This window comes from Anas platyrhynchos, chromosome 1 (assembly GCF_047663525.1).
Source record: "Anas platyrhynchos isolate ZD024472 breed Pekin duck chromosome 1, IASCAAS_PekinDuck_T2T, whole genome shotgun sequence".
Classification (NCBI taxonomy): Eukaryota; Metazoa; Chordata; class Aves; order Anseriformes; family Anatidae; genus Anas; species Anas platyrhynchos.
The window spans coordinates 101313942-101332695 of record NC_092587.1 but is presented as its reverse complement, the minus strand read 5'-3'; the positions used below and the strand labels follow the sequence as shown (position 1 = coordinate 101332695).

Here is an 18754-nt window from a genome sequence, read left to right as displayed (position 1 = left end):
GTTTGACCACATTATAACTGAGGGAAAGAAAAACCCTTCTGCTGCAGGATCTACAAGAAAGTTATTCTCTGGCATTTGTCTCCATGTTACTGGCTTTACTTACCATACAAAATTAAAAACCTCCATAAGCATTCATGGCTTTTTTTTTTTTTTTTTTGTCCCCAATAACTCATGTGGAATCAACATTATTAGGGAAAATGGCCCTATCCCACGCGGGTGAAAAACAAACACCCTTACATTCCTCTCTACTCTATTCAGCATTTATGTGAGAAAGACATGAGAGAATAAAAAACAATTCTGCAAAACTGCTGCTTGACTTGGAATAAAGGATATCCTAGTCCAGAAAGGAGTTAGCGCATGAAGTCAACTTTTCTACAATGTGGAAGACTCAGAGGGCAAACCGGCGGAAGGCCCCCCGGTCCAGCTGTTTCTTCAGCTAGCTAAGGAAGGCAGGACAGAGGCAAGCAAGCAAAAGGTAGCATGACTGACACGGTTCACAGTGAACTAGGTTCGAGTTGCTCTCCTGAGAGAGAAATGCAATGCTTTCCACATTCAAAGCCGCAGGAGTAAACCTAATACCTAACAGCAAAAATGTAATGGTTAAATTTATGATATAATCTAGAAACAGACATAAGTTATTGCACTCGGTGACATAATTAAGACTTAAAGCTTCAGGCGGTGCACTTAAGTCTTTCAAAAACTTCATTCATTCATTTACTGACCAGGTGCCTCGTACTACCACCACTTTAATTACTCGGCGGGGTCCTCGGCGAACTTATAAAAACCAATTAGGGTGGAAGGCGCTTGCCCACGCCAGCCACGGCTGCTCGGCGAGGTCTGACTGCGTTTACTCACTGCTCCCTTTAACGCGTGACAAAAGGAGCTGCTGGGAGCGGGGGGGCGTCCCGCGGGCCGGCAGCCCGGCCTCCCAAATTTCAGGGAGCTCATGCCGAGCCAGAAGCCCGGCCGGGCACCGAGCACCTCCGCGGCGCTGCCCTCTGCTCCGGCGCATCCATTTTGGGGTCCGACGGGGTGGGTGCTCGGGTGGGGAACCCAGAGAAAACCCGCTGCCGACAATGCCTCGATAGCGTATCTTTAATCCACAGGCGCGATAAGGTGCCCCGGTACGCACAGCGGTGGCTAATGACCGCTAATCCCCTCTATCTCCTCGGCCATCTCCCCCCGGCCCCCTTATCCCGCTGACACCTCGCTCCGTGGCCGCCCCCTCCGCACCAAACAGCCCCCGGCACCCACCCCAAACCTCCCCCCCCAGGCTCTCCACCAGCTCCTGGAGCCGGCCTCGAGTTTGGGCTGGGAGGCGAGGGGCCGGGAGGGGCCGCCCCCCGCAGTTACCTGAGGCGAGGCAGAGTAATCCGAAGAGGTAAAAGTGAGCAAACTCCGCGATCATTGTCCTCAGGTGGCGCCCGCAGACAGTCTCATGCCAGAAGAGCGGGGGCAGGAGCAGCGGGGAGCCCCCAGTTGTAATCCCACGGCAGCTCAGCGCCGGTCGGGCTCCGCCACCCCCTGGCACCGGCTCGGGGGGCGCTGCCAGCGGCGGGGGGGCTGCGGCAGCACCGCGGCCCCGCTCTCCCCTCTCTCGGTCCGGGCGTTCCTCGGCGGCGCCTTGACACTTCCCGGGACCATCCACGGCGACGGCAGGAGACAAAAGAGCCCGGCTTCGCCGCTCGCGAGTTGCTCGCTCCTCCGGCCGGAGCCTTCTCGGCTGTTGGGGGTGTGGGGTGCCGGGCAGAGGGGCGCTCCCCGCCACGGGGGGTCACTGGGCGTCCGGAGCGGGCGTGGGGCGGTCGGAGCGCGGCGGCGAGGCGGCGGCAGCCCCCGCTGCCATCACGGGGGAAGGCGGCAGGCGCGGCGCGGCGGGGGCCGCGGTCACGCAGGGGAGCCCCGGCGGCGGCTCCTCGCCCAGCCCAGCATCGCCGCCACCGCCCCCTGCGCCACGGAGCCCCCTCCCCGCCGCCGGAGGAGGAGGAGGAGGGCACAGGAGAGGGGCGAAGGGAGAAAGGAGGAAGGAAGGAAGAGGCAGCGGGAGCAAAACTTCCCCGGGCCAACGCCCCCACCCTCCTTCCCTCGGTGCGGCGGGAGGAGGAGCAGCTCCTCGCCTGCCCCCTCGGCCAGGGCAGGGGTGCGCGGCTCAGGCGGGGCCGAGCCCCAACTTTCTGCTGTCACGCTGGGCCGCCGCCGGCTCTCCCTTCCCTTCCCCTTCTCCTGCCGGCTGCCGCCTCGGGACACCGTAATGGGGCCGCACCTACACGGCCCCGGCACGGCTCGGCAGACCCCGCCCCGGCCCCAGCCCCAGCCCCAGCCCCGGTCCCGCCCCGCCGAAGGTAACAGGCGGGGCGGCCACGGCCCCCTCCGAGGCGTCGGATGGTGTGGGGGCGCCCGAGCCCTGTCCCGTGCTCGGAGCCGGGGGCGTTGCGGGCAGCATCCCCTGAGGAGCTGCCCGTCCCCACCCCGCAGCGCACCTGCGGAGCCCCTCGGGCCTCCAGCAGCCCGCCCTGAAACGGGCGCACGGCTCCTTGAGGCCTCCTTGGTGGTCATGGGGCGCTGGGGAAATGACCGGTTACTGGGAAACCCTGAGCGGCTCCGCGCCCTCTTCCCACCCCACGCGGTGACCCCACGGCAGAGAAGGCCTTCGTCTGCTTCCCCGTCAGTTTCCCTGATTGTTTCCTTTTCTTCTCCTCTGCCATAATTACCAATTGCACTGGAGGACAGCGTAATAAATAAAGGGCTTTGTGGGCAGGGAGAGCATAGTCTGGTTCTCCCGCTGGAGCAATGCAAGCGCAGTTTGTCAGGTCATACCAGGTGACAAAGACCAAGCCTCCCAATAAGCTTTGTCAGGCCCCTGCTTCTGCAGTGGGGTGCATGGCCAAGCACCACGAGGGCACCTTCGTGTGGCCCTACTTGCCTTATCTCATGGCATGAGGGGTGGCGGTGCAGCACAAAGGCTTCACGCCATGGGTGGAAAGGCTGGGTGAGCCTGGAAGAAAGGCTGCTATCAGATGAGTCCAGCATGTGGTGGTACTGCCACCTCACAACATGGTGCTCCGTGTGCTCCTAGGCCTTGTCGTTAGGTTGTGAGGATTGAATGAGATGTAAAAAATAAACTTAATTTCCAAGAAACATGTTGAATACGTTAACCCCATTGCAAATGAGTCTTTTCTTGCAGTGGGATAACAAAACTCCAGAGAAAGAACCTTTATTTCCTGTCGCAGGATTTATATGCACCCTCCATTGCTATCAGCCAAACAGGTTCTTATGTGCGCAGCCTCTATCAATCAAATCACACACATACTGGCATACCACTACGTTTGCCCCATTTTCCCTCCCTCATTGTGGCACAGGACAAATTTTGACTGAAATTTCAACGAGAAAAGCTCCTGTGGGTTGCACCGAATCTATTTTAGTTTACTTTCATGCTGGATCTGTAGAAGATGATATTCAATAATGTACAGCAAAACTGTTTTACATTGGAAAAAGAAGTGTCTGGTCTGCAAGTGTACCTATCAGTAGCAGCCAAACTTGCAAGATTGTCCGCTAACACCAGTGTGAATAGATTAAGCATTAAAAAAAAAAAAAAAAAAAAAAAAAAACTTGAAAAAACAAGTATTTTCTTTTTAATCACCAGGCATTAATTTTCAGAGAGAAAAAAACATCAGTGTCCTACTTCAAACAAGCATAACTATGGAATCAATAACAGGCTTTTCCACAGTGAATACATCCACGGTTGACAAGACTTCTTAAAACCATACCTAACCAACAACACATCTTGCTATTCAAATGCTGACCTCATGCTATCATTCTGCACTTTATGAAAGAAAAATGAAATAGCACCCCCAGAGTTAAAACACACAGTAAAACCAGCAAAGAGGTCTAGATCATCCCTAACCCCTACACAGAAGTTTGAGATTTCAATAAATTAGGTTTTTGTTTTATTTTTTAATTAATTAAACATGAGTCACATGTAAGGCTGAAAAGAGTTCATGTAATTCACCTCCCTATTCAGAGACAGTCAAATAGATGTAGACTCCCACATAGTGTATTTTAATCCCATTTCTAAATTTTCTGATAACCAGAATTTCATATTCTCTTTAAGTAATCTATTCCAGTTACTGTACACTCAGATTTTTTTAATGCCTAGATTATATAGACTCCAGGAGGAAAAGAAAACACATCACCACTACAGATAAAATTTTGAAGGCTTATTTTTTATTCCTTCTGTAGTGATACTACTATCAATACTTGACAGACTCACTTATGTCATGCTGGATTACGTATTTTAATCTACTGCTTCTGTTAAAAAAGCACAACTTCAAATTTACAAGCAGATCACTCTACAGGGTGTAAGTTTACATATTCTCTGAATGAACATACATATATTTTATATATACACATATTTATTTACTTGTAAAATGTCATTTTTAGATATCCATTTTTTATATGAAACTATCATTGTCAACACTCTGTGTAATCTTTAATTGTAAAACAAATAAATAAATAAATGCATTTCTATGATGTGTCTATGAACATAAATTAATCCTCTGTAACTCGCAGTAAGTATATGTGCTGTGGGGGGATGGTAAATAAAAAATTTACCATTTTTCAGTGACATCTACTCAAAATAAATAAATTAATAAATAAAAATAATTAAAAAATGGTTTTCTGTACATTATAAATAATAAGCTAATAGTAATAATAAGCAAAATAATAAGCTACTAGATTCATTAACTCTTTTGCTTAGGTCATTCAAGAAAAAGGAAAATAAAATTTTATGCTATATTGGAGCCTTAGATATGATGTATGTTATTATTATTTTTATTTCACATTTCCAATGCAAAGAGATTCTAAATACAGGAATGGGTTAAAGGTCTGAAGTTTGAATGACCTTATGAGGTGAGCATAAGTAAAACAGTTTAAATGTTTTTTGTCTCTGTTACTCCATCTTTAACAGAGACGTAAGACTTTTTCTATCACTGTAAAGAAATCTTTACCTTGTGAGAAATGTGAATCAATTCCACATCAGGCACCTAGAGTGAAAGTACCCTAGTACTTCAAAGACTTGTTCTACTTATACTGTCTCAAATACTTCATAACATAATGGTTAGCTGTCAGTGTTTTCTTACTTCAGAAAAATTACTAGGAGTGGATATATACTGGTCTAATTATCTTTTTAAATTCATTTAGATTGTAATAATACATAACAGCTGCACAGCTGAGTGAATCTCTTCAAATTGTAAGCCTACAAAAGTTCATCAGAATATCTTATAATTGACATCTTTAATTCTGCAGATGTTCTTACAAAATGTGGGCTATTCAAACATCCTTATTGTCCTTGATATTGAGACATACATACATATATATATATACATATATATATATACGAGAGATATGTACACTTATGTATCAGAAAATGCTTTAAGAAAAAGACATACAGCTTTAATTGCTTCAAATTTGGGGCACGCTTCTTCTACGTGTATTTAAATGCAGATGTACTTGTGTTAATTCTAGAGTATGTGAAACATGAGTGCATGAAAAATAACCTGGTATGATAAATTTGGTAGCATCTGAAAAGGAGAAGGCAAAAATGTCATTAAACTACATTCCATTTAAAATTACACCAATGGACAATTTTGACTGCAAAAAAAAAGCATAGAGAGATCTATCCTATTTCCACTGACATAAAGTCATGTTTTTAAGTGAGCACAGGTCAGCTCTGAGACTTTAGAAAGTGCCCTAATGTATGCATTTGATTGTAGAATAATATCCATCTACTGCATTCATTGCAGTGAAATATTAGCTCTAATTCTCAGCATTTACCTTTTTATTTAAGTTTCATACAGTACTGAATATGGCTTGAAGGGCTGAATTTTTAGTTTGTTATTTATATTCTTATAAATCACCACCTTTTTTTTTCAGACTTATACAAATATGCAATATTTGAGAGAGCAGGACTACTCATGCACAAACTAACACGTGCTGCCTGTGTTTGAGACACAGGACTTTGACAGGAAAGTGAAAGAGAAAGAAAAGGTTCTCCAGAAATGATAGTTGTGATTCAGCAGATGGCACTCTTCCCTCAAAGTGACTGAAATCAGGGCTGCCTCTGACACAAGAGAGAATGTGCTTTTGGAGATGATTTATTTCAGGTTACTCAGAAGAACCTGAATTTTTGTAACTACTGAAGATCCAAGTGTACTTCTCTCTAAAGGCAGAGATATGTACATCATGTCTTGGATGTGTTACGGGGCAACGGCACTCTCTCCATACAACCCTCTTTGAACTTCAAGTGGCTCTTACCTTCCTGGTCTTAAAACTACTGTGTTGCCTTCCAGTTATCTCCACATGAGCTGGCTGCCAGGAATACTTATGTGAGTGCATGTGTATGTTACACAATGTGTATGCATATGTACACAGAATTTATCATTCTAAGCATACTGAGGCTGGCAACGAGTATGACTAATCAGTAATGTTATTTTATATGCTACGATTAAGCCTTCCTTGACATCAGAGAGAACTAGTTCAGATAAGAGTACATTGTTACTGTTACCTATTAGACTATTATGAAGATGTCTGTACAAATTATTTAAGCTAGAACTATTTTCATAGATTTTTGTCAAGATCTTTGAGGTGTTTTTCCCAGGTCTGGGTCTGCTTTCACGTGATTAACCATATAGATTAAAGAACTGTATAAGCTAAAATCAGCCAACACTAATTTCCCATTCACCTACAGTAACTCACATTCACCCATACTAACTCACACAATTTCATGTGTCTTATCCTTTTTTTTTTTTTTAATTTTATTTTTATTTTTTCCCCCATTTAAGAAGCATTAAACTTAATCATTTTAGTGGTAGTGACTGGTAGCCTACTATAATCTATATGTTTAAATTACTTTATTACCATTATATTACCTTCAGAATGTAATGTTCATTTAAAAAAGGCACCCACTTACAATGTTCCACGTATTCATTCCATTGTTCTATGAGATACAGCAAGTTTCCAGAACTGTTTCTTCCCAGACTGTTTAGGACGCCACCAAAGGCATGACTTGGATTATGTAGTTAACTGCCTTAAAAAAAATATATTTTTTTTTCTTATATGTAAGCATTGATAATCTGAAATGCAATGGAAAAATGCAAGGAATTACATCTCTCCCTTCATACATTTGACTCTAAGTGTATTATGGGCCCAACCCATCTTAGGAATACTAACTGAAGTCAGTAAACATGTAAGACAACAGAACAACATAAAATTTCAGTACTTTTTAAAGGTTTAAGTAATACAAAAATACATTAGAACTAAACAGTCAATTATGTTTTTAGATGCTGAAGCACTGTAAAATGTAGCTGATAATAAAAAGTGCATGGATAGCAAAAGCTCTAAAGCCTACAGTTGCTGTATAATTAATTGGGATAATTAATATGGGTAAACAAAAATGTCATGACTTCCATGTCCATATATGTCAAGTTGTGTCTCTTTCTTGATCTGAATGGCTACTGTTTAAACCTGCTATTCAAAGAGATTATTTTCTTGCATTTGATTGTTAGGGCCTTAAGATGCTTTGGCTTTTATTTACATTAATTTTGGGATGTAACTCATTTCTTTGATGTTATATTTAATTAAACCACAAGTGAATTTAGACTGCCAGCATCTGAAGTACGCTGGGGCAGCACAACATTTGGAATAGTACTCATGGTCATTGCAGAGTAGGGAACATTAGCAATAAAATCTGAGTTTTTATTTGTTATGTTGAATTTATAGAGACCCTAAATAAGCTCAGGCCTCATCATTCTAGGTGTATAAAAACAACATGACAAAAGATCCTTTATTTGAAGGATTTATAAAGCATCATTATCAGTGGAAAGGAATACAAGAAAAATTCACCACTGGCATAAACACGGAAAATTCCATTGATGTTCACCCTTTAATACTCTTTTATATTAGGGGTGTATGTGGCTTTTCATTTCTATTTCAAAGATGCTATAGCACATCCCCATGAGAAAAAAAAATAAATCACTGAAGCTATATTCTTTCTGTTCCTCCAGTAGAAACTGCTAAGGGCATATTTTCTATTCAGTCTACTCAGCACACTAGCTCAAATGCCTTTTAAAAATTATTATAATTATAGGAAATAATGTGTACAACTTCTGCTCTGTGGTTTTGTTCTTGGTAATGACAAAATGCTAATCTATTTAATATGTAATTTATATACAAACACAGTATTTATTACAAAACCAGTGTTATCTCTGATACTACTAAACAAAGAGAGACCTGTCCCTGAAATCTCAGTATTTGGATTAGATGTTTAACAGATGAGCCATTCAATACTCACTATCCCCTTGTTTCTATGCAGAGTATAGGAAGAGTCTGAGGGTGTCACCTAGTGGATTGTTCAGACTGTCTATAAGAGAGCTAATAAGCAAAACCATCCAAATGGCATTGAATGAACTAACAAAATGAAAGAGAAAGGATTCTTTTTTTCTTTATTTAATTACTTCAGGAATTCTGAAGGCTTCAACAAAACGTTATTGTTCCATAATATCTGCCTTTGGGTTCCCATTCATGTCATAGAATCTGCTGGCACTGACAAGGCCAGTAAGAATGATGCATCCAAAATTTTGAAGAGAAAATTACCTATGTTCCTGGCTCAGAGGAGAGGTTTAATATTACCACAGACAACCATTTTAAATGAGTTGCACAAAACTTTTGTTTGAGATTACAAATAAGTGGAAGAAATGATATACAGTGCCTGTAGGTTCCATCAATTATATTTTAAAAGAATGAACTATTGCTTGGTTTTCAACAGGCCATCAAAAAAGGTTTTTTACGTGTATTAGTTTGAGATTGCTGCATGCATTTATAATTCATGAATAGTTAAGGTTAACCTTAGCAATCTGGAGATGAAAAGGATTACATAAACTATCCATCTTATTTCTTTGATTGAATTACTGCACATATTTAAAGCAGACGCCACTTAAGAGCTGAATACCTGCAGTGAATTAACTCAGTCAAATGCAAAGCAGATACCCAAGCCAGCTCACCCAGTACAAGTTTCAATTGCATGTTGAAATTTAAAATAACCAGCGTACAATTTATAATTGTATGATGAAAGCCTATCTGATCCCATATATTTAACCTCTTTTAATTAAAAAAATGCTTACTATAGTTTTAATATTGTATTCTGCCCTTGAGTGGAGGAAGGGAAAAAGTAAGGATGGAACTACAAATGATAGAGACATCCTGTATTGGTGCTTAGAGCATATAGGTTACTATACCTCCTGAAATTTTTCAGTGTACACTGTGTGACCAGCATGGAAAGAGGAGACACATCTTTGCCCCATGATGGTGTGCTTGCTTGTTGGTGGCAGAAGTACATACCGCCTGTCAGCAAACAAAGTACACTACTGGAAGGAGCAGCAAAAATCTTATGCTAACAGTATGTTTTGCTAGCCTTGATCTTGGTACCCTCCTTAAAGCGATAGTATATCTATCTAAATGGACAAGTGGAACTGCCTTCCTTTACGTATAATGGCTAGAACAGTCTCAACCTTTTCTGCACATTGAAGAAAAGTGTAGGTGAAACATCAGAGAAAAGGTTTCAGTAAACCATATTAAACTATATTAAAACTATATTAAAAGCTCTCAAAACCACACCTTGAGAGAACTGTGAAAATTTGTATTATTTGGTTTAATTACCGAACCAAAAATGTGTATAAATGCATTTAATGTGTTTGGGTAAAACCAAACTACTCCTGCTTCATGAGGCAGGTGATACAGAAAAATAAATACACAAATAAATTTTAAACCCTCACTCTCCAAAAGAGAAAGCAGAAGAGAAAGTAGAGGTATGATTCTACTAGATATTAAATGTTTTCTGGCCCTTAGAAGCATTTCCCTACTCTTTGGGATTTGGAGTTATTTTCAGGTTTTCATTTTACTTTTTATTTATTTCTTTATTTTCACCAGTTGGTCTAAGTCCTAATGGATTATGGTAAGAAAAGCCCAGGTCAAATGTTTTATAAGGTTCAGTTGTGGACACTGCTAAAGTACGAAATCTGCAGGGTGAGTAAGGATTGCTGCTGAGAGAGAGGATGCTGTCAGTCAGTCTTATGTACCCATTCATAAAGCAGGCTATTTTCTTTCAAAAGAGTTCCTTCCAGCTTTGTGCAGGAAACAGCAATACCAGGCTCACATACTGCATACACCTCCTCACAGAAGGTCAGGCTGTCTTCAGATTTAAAAAACATAATAAAACAAAACCAACCAAAAACAACCTAGAGGGAAGGCCTTGGGCCCCAGCTAAATATTTCATTAAAAAGCAAACTGGTCTTGCATGTGTTCTCCTTAAAACCTCCCAAAGGACAAATCTGTCAGGGTATGTCTACATAGTTAGGAGCATCCAGTAACACAACTATTCCTCCCACTCTCTGAGACGGCCTGACATGAGCCAGCTCAAATCCAGAAGCTGAGTAAATATGCTATCATAGTGCCAAGCCTGAGCTAACACAGGTTGTGTCTCAACAGGCCTTATTAACTGAGGCTCATTACTGTAATAACATGGCTAGATGGCTGCTGCGCTGCAGCTGGCTCTGTGTGCCTGGCTCGCGGTGTGTGAGGAGCAGAGAGCTTAAGTATCTGCTCCTGACTGTGTAGACATGCCGTCAGTGTGTTCTTCCTCTTCTTCCCGGAGGTTTTGTCATTTATTTTAAAGCCAGCAGCTGTTTCTCTCAAAAAGCTGTTCTGGCATTAAAAAAAATAAAAATAATAATAAAAAATTAAAAATAGCATGTTTGTGAGAGGTTTTGGAGGGCTGGTTGCCTCTGGCAGGTCAGAGGTTCATTCCTGCTATGCCACGATGGAGTTCGCCAAAGCAGAAAGCATGATCTTAAGTGAGGATCACACGTACAACCTCCAGTTTACTCTCCTCTCATCTCCTAACGGGGAAGATGCAAGAGTAAATTACACAGTGAGCGCTGGAGGAGGAATAAAATGTAGGAATTTATCTGCTTTCAGATAAAAAGTTAAAAATTCCCCCTTCTCTTTTATATAAATGGACACATTTTGTATTTCCCAAATTGTTACTTAGTAGACACAATTTTTCTGCATTTACCCTCAACTGTACTGTTGGGTAAACATCCTATTTTGGCTCAAGGGCACAGCCAGAGCTGCACGGACTCATAGCTAACCTCAAAGAATGCAGCAAGAAAAGAAAAATCACTCTTTAAATCATTATGCTGGAAGGGGACATCACCAGAATGGTAGTTCAGACAGTAATATCAGACTGCATGGATACTCAGGCCAAAGAAAGTCTCAGGCAAAATTCTTACAAACCACAGCCAGAGAAAGGTATTGTCTGGGATCTACCCCTTCCACTTACGATCCCTGTAGCTGTATTTCTTAGGTGGGTAGGTAGAAGAACAACAGCCAGGCATTGGTATTGCAAGGGGATACAATACTGAAACATGAATAGAAGTTTGAGAGGTTACATTCAGTTGGTTCTCTTTTTACTATCAGCTTTACTTTTTATTGTAAAATTTTAAATTTGCTTCCCAACTTTGAAGAAAAATAAGTCACACTTATTCCTTGCATCACTTTTTGGTATCCAATACTACTTGTGTTGTAACATTTGAATTTTGATTTCAAGAGGCAAATGAGGTTTTAAAAAAACAGAATTTTATGATTACAGTGGTAAAATCCTCACAAACAGTTCAATAAGATCATTTTAGAATCTACATGTTTTTCTGTAAAATACTCATCAAAACTCCGGTGTGCTTTGTTCTTTTCTGGGTTGTTTCCAAAAAGTAATGTTGTTTTTAGTTTGTAGTGAACTATGTTGTAATGCCCTCTGCTGGTATTAGGTCGGCAAAAGCCAGCTTTAGATTTCCTTAGGTTGTTTAAAGAGGTGTAAGAGCCATTTAAAAGCTGAAGCTTCAAACCCTACAAACTTCTGCCAGTACACAAGGTTGGTAAGACTCTGTAAGGAACTTTTAAGAAAAAACAAATTGATTTTAAACAATCCCAAACTTTTTACAAAATTTTCAAGATCTTTCAAGGTTTCTCAAGCAAGAACATTTGCTAAGTATCACATTCTATGAAAAAATCCCAGGGCTAAAGGAAGAAAGTATTGAGTACCAACTGATGTCCATTTCACTTCAAGAAGTTAATTCTGCATTTGCAAAACAAGACCATAAAAAACAGTAACCATAGACTGAAGCCACCATTAAAGCAAGGAATTGAATCTATACACTAGGGCTTAAGTGATATTCTTGACTAATATTTTTTATAGTTTTCAACAAAACGGGATTGATAATTTAGATAGTGTAATATACTAAGTACAATATACTGAAGAATCCTGCTTCAATACTTTTATGGCATGAATACACGAAAAGAAGGAAATACTGAAAATTAACTTGCTGCAGTTTTACTTAAAGTTTAGTGAGATGTTACCCATTCCCAAGGAGTTAATTAATACTTTTCATGAATAAATATCAAACACACCAAAATCTTCTATACTGCAAGGCTAATCAAGTTTTAAAAGTGCCTGTGCTATTTTATTTGAAGTATCTTTCATAACTTCTTTGTTAAAGTTGCTGTAACTAGGTAGAGTACTGATAAAAATAAGGTATTGCAAATTCTTACTGTTTTTGTCTTTCAATTCTGTTTGAGTGCAGAGTAAAAATTATAAACATGGCCCAAATTTGGCTTCTTGGAAATAGGAGTTAGAGTTTCCAAAGTGCTTTGCAGTGGGGGGTGAGGGAGATGTTTAACTGCTATTGAAAAAACTCCCATTGATATTCCTGAAAATCCCACCCTTAAAGCTTTATTAAGAATCCCTTGAAAGAGATTTTTGCTCAAAGCCATAAATCTTTCCATCAGATATGCAGGGAAAATCACCAATTAACAGGATACATGAAGGATTTTCTTGATTAGAGTATGGACATACATTTCTCTGGAGGGCTGCTTTTGTTCAAAACCAACCTATCTCCTCCACAGAGGAGTATAGAGTAGAGGATCATAGAGTATTTTTTTACAACGAAAAACAGACAGTTTTAATGCAATGGAAATATGGGTTTGAGTAATCTAAAATATTTTCATGAGACAAATTGATATACAATTGATGGTGTCTTATTGTTTAAATACAACATGATTTGTCAAACATATTTGACAAAATGGCTCCAAACGATGAGTGCATGTTGATATGGTAACAAACACGTTAAAGGCAAACATTAGGATTTTCAACTATTGTGTAGATTTAGGTTAATCCTTAGAGGATTCTAGGTTCAGGGATCTGCTCTGTCCTAAACTGGCAGTAGCTTGAGATGACACCCTCTGCCTGAGAGCAGGTGTGGGACACATGACACTCACTTTTCAGAGATGTATGAAAAGCTGGAATCCATCTGTTTTCTTCTCAAACATTTTAATTATTTTTCCTATCTCTGATTATCCGTGTAATCTAAGCCACAGTGAAGACACTGCTGGAGAAAAAAATTAAATACCATAACGTAGTTCTCTTTGGATTCTACTTTGCTCTGATGAAAATCACAGTTGTGTTTATTTTGTTTGTGTTTAGTTTTTAAATTTAACATAGTCATCACATGAAACAGTCTGGTTAGTGACCAAAGGTCCTATCAGTGAAATAATGTGGTGCTCAGCCTTTGTGAAATTTGCATTATTGCTCTTCTGGAAGACATTACCCAATACAGTCTACCAAGGTAACATTCTTGAATTGTTTCTTAATGCTACTCTTCTCTATTAAGCAGTGTTATAGGTAATTATATGTAATGATTCATCACTAAGGAGGTTAGTGTTTTGTCTACTGGCTAAAACAAGACATCTTCAACAAACATCAGATTCTTCTATTATCTGTTGAATTCAGGATAGCATTGATTTGACACTGATTTCTCACTTAGACAGTGGAGAGACTGAAGTAAGCACACAGTGCAAAGTCCATCCTACAGAGAAGAAAAGATTTATTTCTAGCATCTTGGTACACGAACGTACACAGATTTCTGCGGCTTTCTAACAATGTAATTAAATTATAGCAATCACATAATATCATTGCCCAAATGTTTTCATTCTTCCTATGACACTTTACACAAGTATGTATCTCAGTTCTGAAAAAGCTCATACAGTAAATAGTAAAATGGCAGCTATTTACATGGCATAGCAATCTTTGTTTCTCACAATTAAGCACATATTAACAGCTACAGACAGAACAAAAAGCTGAAGGGACTTGTGCCTTCAGTGCTCTGCTACTGCACAGGTAGCAATCATTTAAGTCTGACTGAGATTCCATAACCATAAGTGCTGATCCAGGTCCATATACCAAGTAGCAGTAATGTACTTATGTTCATTCCACTCATTCTTCAAACATTTGCCATCTGAAACACTGACACATCCAAATCAGAGCATAATAATTCTACCTCATGAAGTTTGAGGTCACAACTTCTGAAGTAATGTGAAAGAATTATCTCTTTCCTATCCTGGAAAAACTAAGGCACATTTTATTTATACCTACGGAAAAAAAAAAAAAATAAAAAAAAATAACATCAGATAAATAGCTTTTTGGGTGCATTTCTGCCAACCTCTTGGCAAATTGAGTAAATCACATGAAATAAATTTCCACTTTTAAAATCAGATACCAGCTTCTGGAGCTGATATTTACAAACAAATTATTATTACAAACAATTTATAAGGCAACAGGCCATATCAGGTCCAATTTATTTATCAATAAAATATTTGGAAATAACATGGTACTAAATAATCAAAGGAAGAAGAAGTGATACCTTAATTTCTTGATCCATGCAAATCAAATTAAGATGCTTTTCTTGAAGCCTTAAGCAGACACAAGTGTGCTTTATGTAGCCCAACACAAGGGTTAATGGGTGAAATTTAAATGGCTTTTATAAGTTTATACTTGTTGATCAAGTGGTCTTTTCTATCTTACATGCTACAAATCATGCAGCTGATACTAAACAATACGTTATCCAGGAGATGAGCATAAGTATTTTTTTTTTAAAGAAATTATATATTACAACTAATTTAAAAGATTTTCTTTGTGTTTGCATCTGTAGCCATGCCACAGCTTGCAAATGATTCTCTTAATTCTACTGACAAAAATGAACATAGATCCAAAACATGATAGTCTATACCCACAAAATGGGAAACAGTTCTTGCTTTCACACCTCTTCCGTTGTGGTTTATAGGCTACAACAAAAGTTGATTACACTCATGTTCCTAATTACAAAAGTTAAGGGAATTTTCATATCTTTCAACAGTTATGTCTTCAGTTGATTACAAGTAAGATTGGAAAACAAATCCTTTAATGAAATATGTACCACAGTTGAACTAAATACAGTCACACATTGCTTAGCAAGGCTGCCAATAAATTGAAATAAATACAACTCCTGAAATGTTTCCATGAAATAAGTAATTAAAGGTTTTCTAGTATGCAGCTTCATGGAGTACAAAGAATAAATCACATAAAATAAAGGCAAGACACTAACAACCCAATTTCATGCAGAATTCCAACTCCTGAAAGGTTTGAAGCCTCAGGCACTTCAAATTCACTGTTCTCATTCAGAGAAATGATTTGCAGACCTAAATGAATATTTTATTTTTTTTTTTCTGCGAGTCAAATGATCCGTCTGTTTACTAAAACAATTCACTGCAAAGCCAAAGAGGTCATTTCAGGGTAAAACCTCCATCTTAGCAAAGGGTAAACCAAACAGGGTGTCAAGTTGAACTATTTGAAGTATAAAGTGACATCAGCTAATGTTTGATGATGTTCAGATTCTATGATCTTTTTGTTGCAGCATTTTTAAGACTGGAAAACAAAGAATCCCTTTTTTGGAAGATATAGCATTCAGAGGTTTATATTTCTACATCATTGTCCTAGTTTTATGTTGTCAACTACTGTCAATAACAAATTTTATATGTTAAATTGTAAATACTGTCCAACTTCCTAAAAAAACTTACAGCCATCGGACAAAGAAGCATTTGTCGGTAGGCTATGGATTTGTAAGCTAAATCACAGCAAGAAGCATTCCAGAGAATGTTTCTCATCTTCTCCCATTTTAGAATGATGGATTTCATTTATTTCAAATTGCTAATTTGCAGTAAAGTTGGAATGTTTTGGTGTGGAACTTGGTGGCATGGGGAAAGAGTAAAACCAGGACAGAATACATTCTTGGGGAATCAGAACACTGATTAGGAAAACTTTTGCCTGAAACAAAACTACAGCATATCATCTGAATTTAACATTAAGAGTAATTTCAGTGGTGTTAGGTTTTCAGTGGTGTTAGTGCTTCTACTAAAATCAAGGAAAAACTTCCTTTATATGGTTTGTATTCTCAAAATTAAAACAGTTTTACTTCCTAAAATAGAAACACAATAGAATTGAACAGAGAATAGAGATTCTTCAAGTACCGGTGCTGTTCACAAGAATTAGCAGAATGTTTATAGAACAAGAACTGCTTTCACTGTTGTGATTCCCCCTTTTTTTTTTTTTTTTCCAGTTCCATGCATTGGAAACAGGCAGGTGAAAATGCTTTATTAAGGCCTCTGCAGATAGTACTGTTTAGTAGCGGAGGAAACTACTGTATAGATACTGTACAGATCGGTGGAGATCTGTATCACCTATCTTAGGTTGGTGCTAACAAAACATCTTCTAGAATTGTCTTTTTATGCCCACTTACTGCAGAGAGACATGAACGACTGGTTTAGACTTGGTCTATCAACTTTCTATACACCTGAATTTAGGCAAGATAAATCCAATCTTTATATGTAATCCTAGAGGTACACTTCTGTGAAGGATCTTGTCCAACTCAGATCTTCACACTTCAATACCTAACTTTAGATACATTTAAAGCACGTCTTCATGTTAGGAGTCTCAGCTGTAGACAAAGTTTGTGAGGAAGCTGTGAAAGCTCTAACTACAAGCTCTGAATCTGAATGGCTTGGCTGAATCATTGGTCATCTGATTAAACATCTGAATCAATCAGTCTCTTTAGTTATTTTCACAGAGAATTCTAAATCAGCTGCTTACATATATAAATTAATTGAAAAAAAAAAAGTGAAAAGGATAGACAAATTACTCTGCATTTTCTTGTTACATTTCTCCTACTGCTATCCTGCTATACTGCTATGGATAAGTTGACAAACACAACTGCATTTCCCTGGTGAGCAGTTTTGCAGTACAAGAGGAGATTGTGTACACATATGATACAATGGAAGTTCTTTGCTATGGACTGAACAGTCTGTGCACTTCTTTCTTTGTCACCTTTTACCTATTCTTGTCTTTCAAAAAGAAACCATAATGAACTCTCTGTGCAATTAAGATCTTGTCCTAAAGTCCATACCAGAGGTCTCAATTCCTGTATAAGTTCTCTTTGAACAAAATGCTTAATTAAACTTGTTTTAAGGTGACTGTCTCCTTGATGTTAAACATCAGAATAGTCTATCACCAAAAATACTTTCTCATATTTTTCTATGAAGCTGCATCACTTCTTGGATTATAGAAATTATATTGTCAATGTGCAAAAATTGCATCAAAGTTGCACCAATAATATAATAAAACAAATAGAGCACATAATGGTACTATTAATCCTTCCAGTAAAAATTGCCAGGGTAACTTTTATTTCCATGACCCTGGAATGGGTTCTTTGCAGGGTATCCTTTGTCAGGTGCAATGTTACTTCTTCTTGTGCCCAATTTTAGAATATGCATTTTCCTTTGTAATTTTTAACATGACAGAGAAATTTTAGTGAATTATCTTTAGAAAATATCAACATCAAATTAAAGTCTTATTTTCCAAACATGATCAATGCAAACTAGAAGAGTTCCTCAGGTTGTGCCATGTTCCATACAGTGCTTATGAACTGTGATGATAAGGATGATTAATAACTAAAAGTTTTCTCATCTTCGTTTTCACATCTCTTTTGGGGTTTAACACCCAAGCAAGTGCTTAACCCTTAGTGCTTGTTTTTGAAGTCATGGATATGTGCTTCCAAAGTTCTTTAGGTAAATGGAAAAAAAAAAAAAAAAACATTATGAAAACTTGTTGCTGTCTTTCTGCTTCTTCTTTTACATCTATTGCTTTGTACAGTTCATTTAAAATACTTTTGAGATTACTAGACACACAAGCTAGACATAAAATACTGATATGACATAGATGTAATCTCAAAAGAAAACAGATGCCATTTTAAAATGATTTAAAGAGTACAGGTGCTTTATATAAATCAAATTCTTTTTTGCTATAACTATCGATTGAGGTGCTTATCTGTTCATGTTCTATTCAGACAAATTACTCCTAATGGTGTTTGAGGGCATGTTTAAGAGTTTTTAGACTGATTATAGATACTATACCATTTCAAAACTATAATAAATATTATATCCTTACAGCCATAGTGTATCTGTGTAACATTCAAGCTTATTCATAATCATTGTCATGTACTGTGCTACAGTAATGATGCAAAAAAAAAAAAAAAAAAAGTATTTCTGAGGTAACTATCTCAGCCTCACGTTATCACTATATATCTGCATATTAGATTTATTAAGAATTTATTGCAAGACCCTAGCCTATGCTATATATTCAAACTTATTCCACTTTCTTGTGGGGCTCGGCTGGTAGCAGAAGAACCAAAGATATTATTTTCATTTCTCATTCAAAAAGATTGTTTTAAACTGGGGTAGGACAAGAGAAACCGAATTCATTCAAAACCAAACATTTTTTCATTCA

At 38.8% G+C, this 18754-nt stretch overlaps 1 protein-coding gene across 3 annotated transcripts in view; it reads right to left on the bottom strand.

Moving 5' to 3' along the window:
• The window catches only part of ROBO1 (roundabout guidance receptor 1), a 737177-nt gene that overhangs the window by 319585 nt on the left and 398838 nt on the right, over positions 1-18754 (bottom strand). Inside the window, exon 1 of one of the 3 annotated variants that reach the window (XM_038185519.2) lies at positions 1354-2291. The exons of the other annotated variants lie outside the window; for them this stretch is intronic. Within the exon in view, the coding sequence (XP_038041447.1) occupies positions 1354-1408 (55 nt within the window). The 5' untranslated portion in view covers positions 1409-2291. Of the gene's footprint in view, positions 1-1353; positions 2292-18754 lie in introns of those variants that run through there. 3 annotated transcript variants of the gene reach the window in all.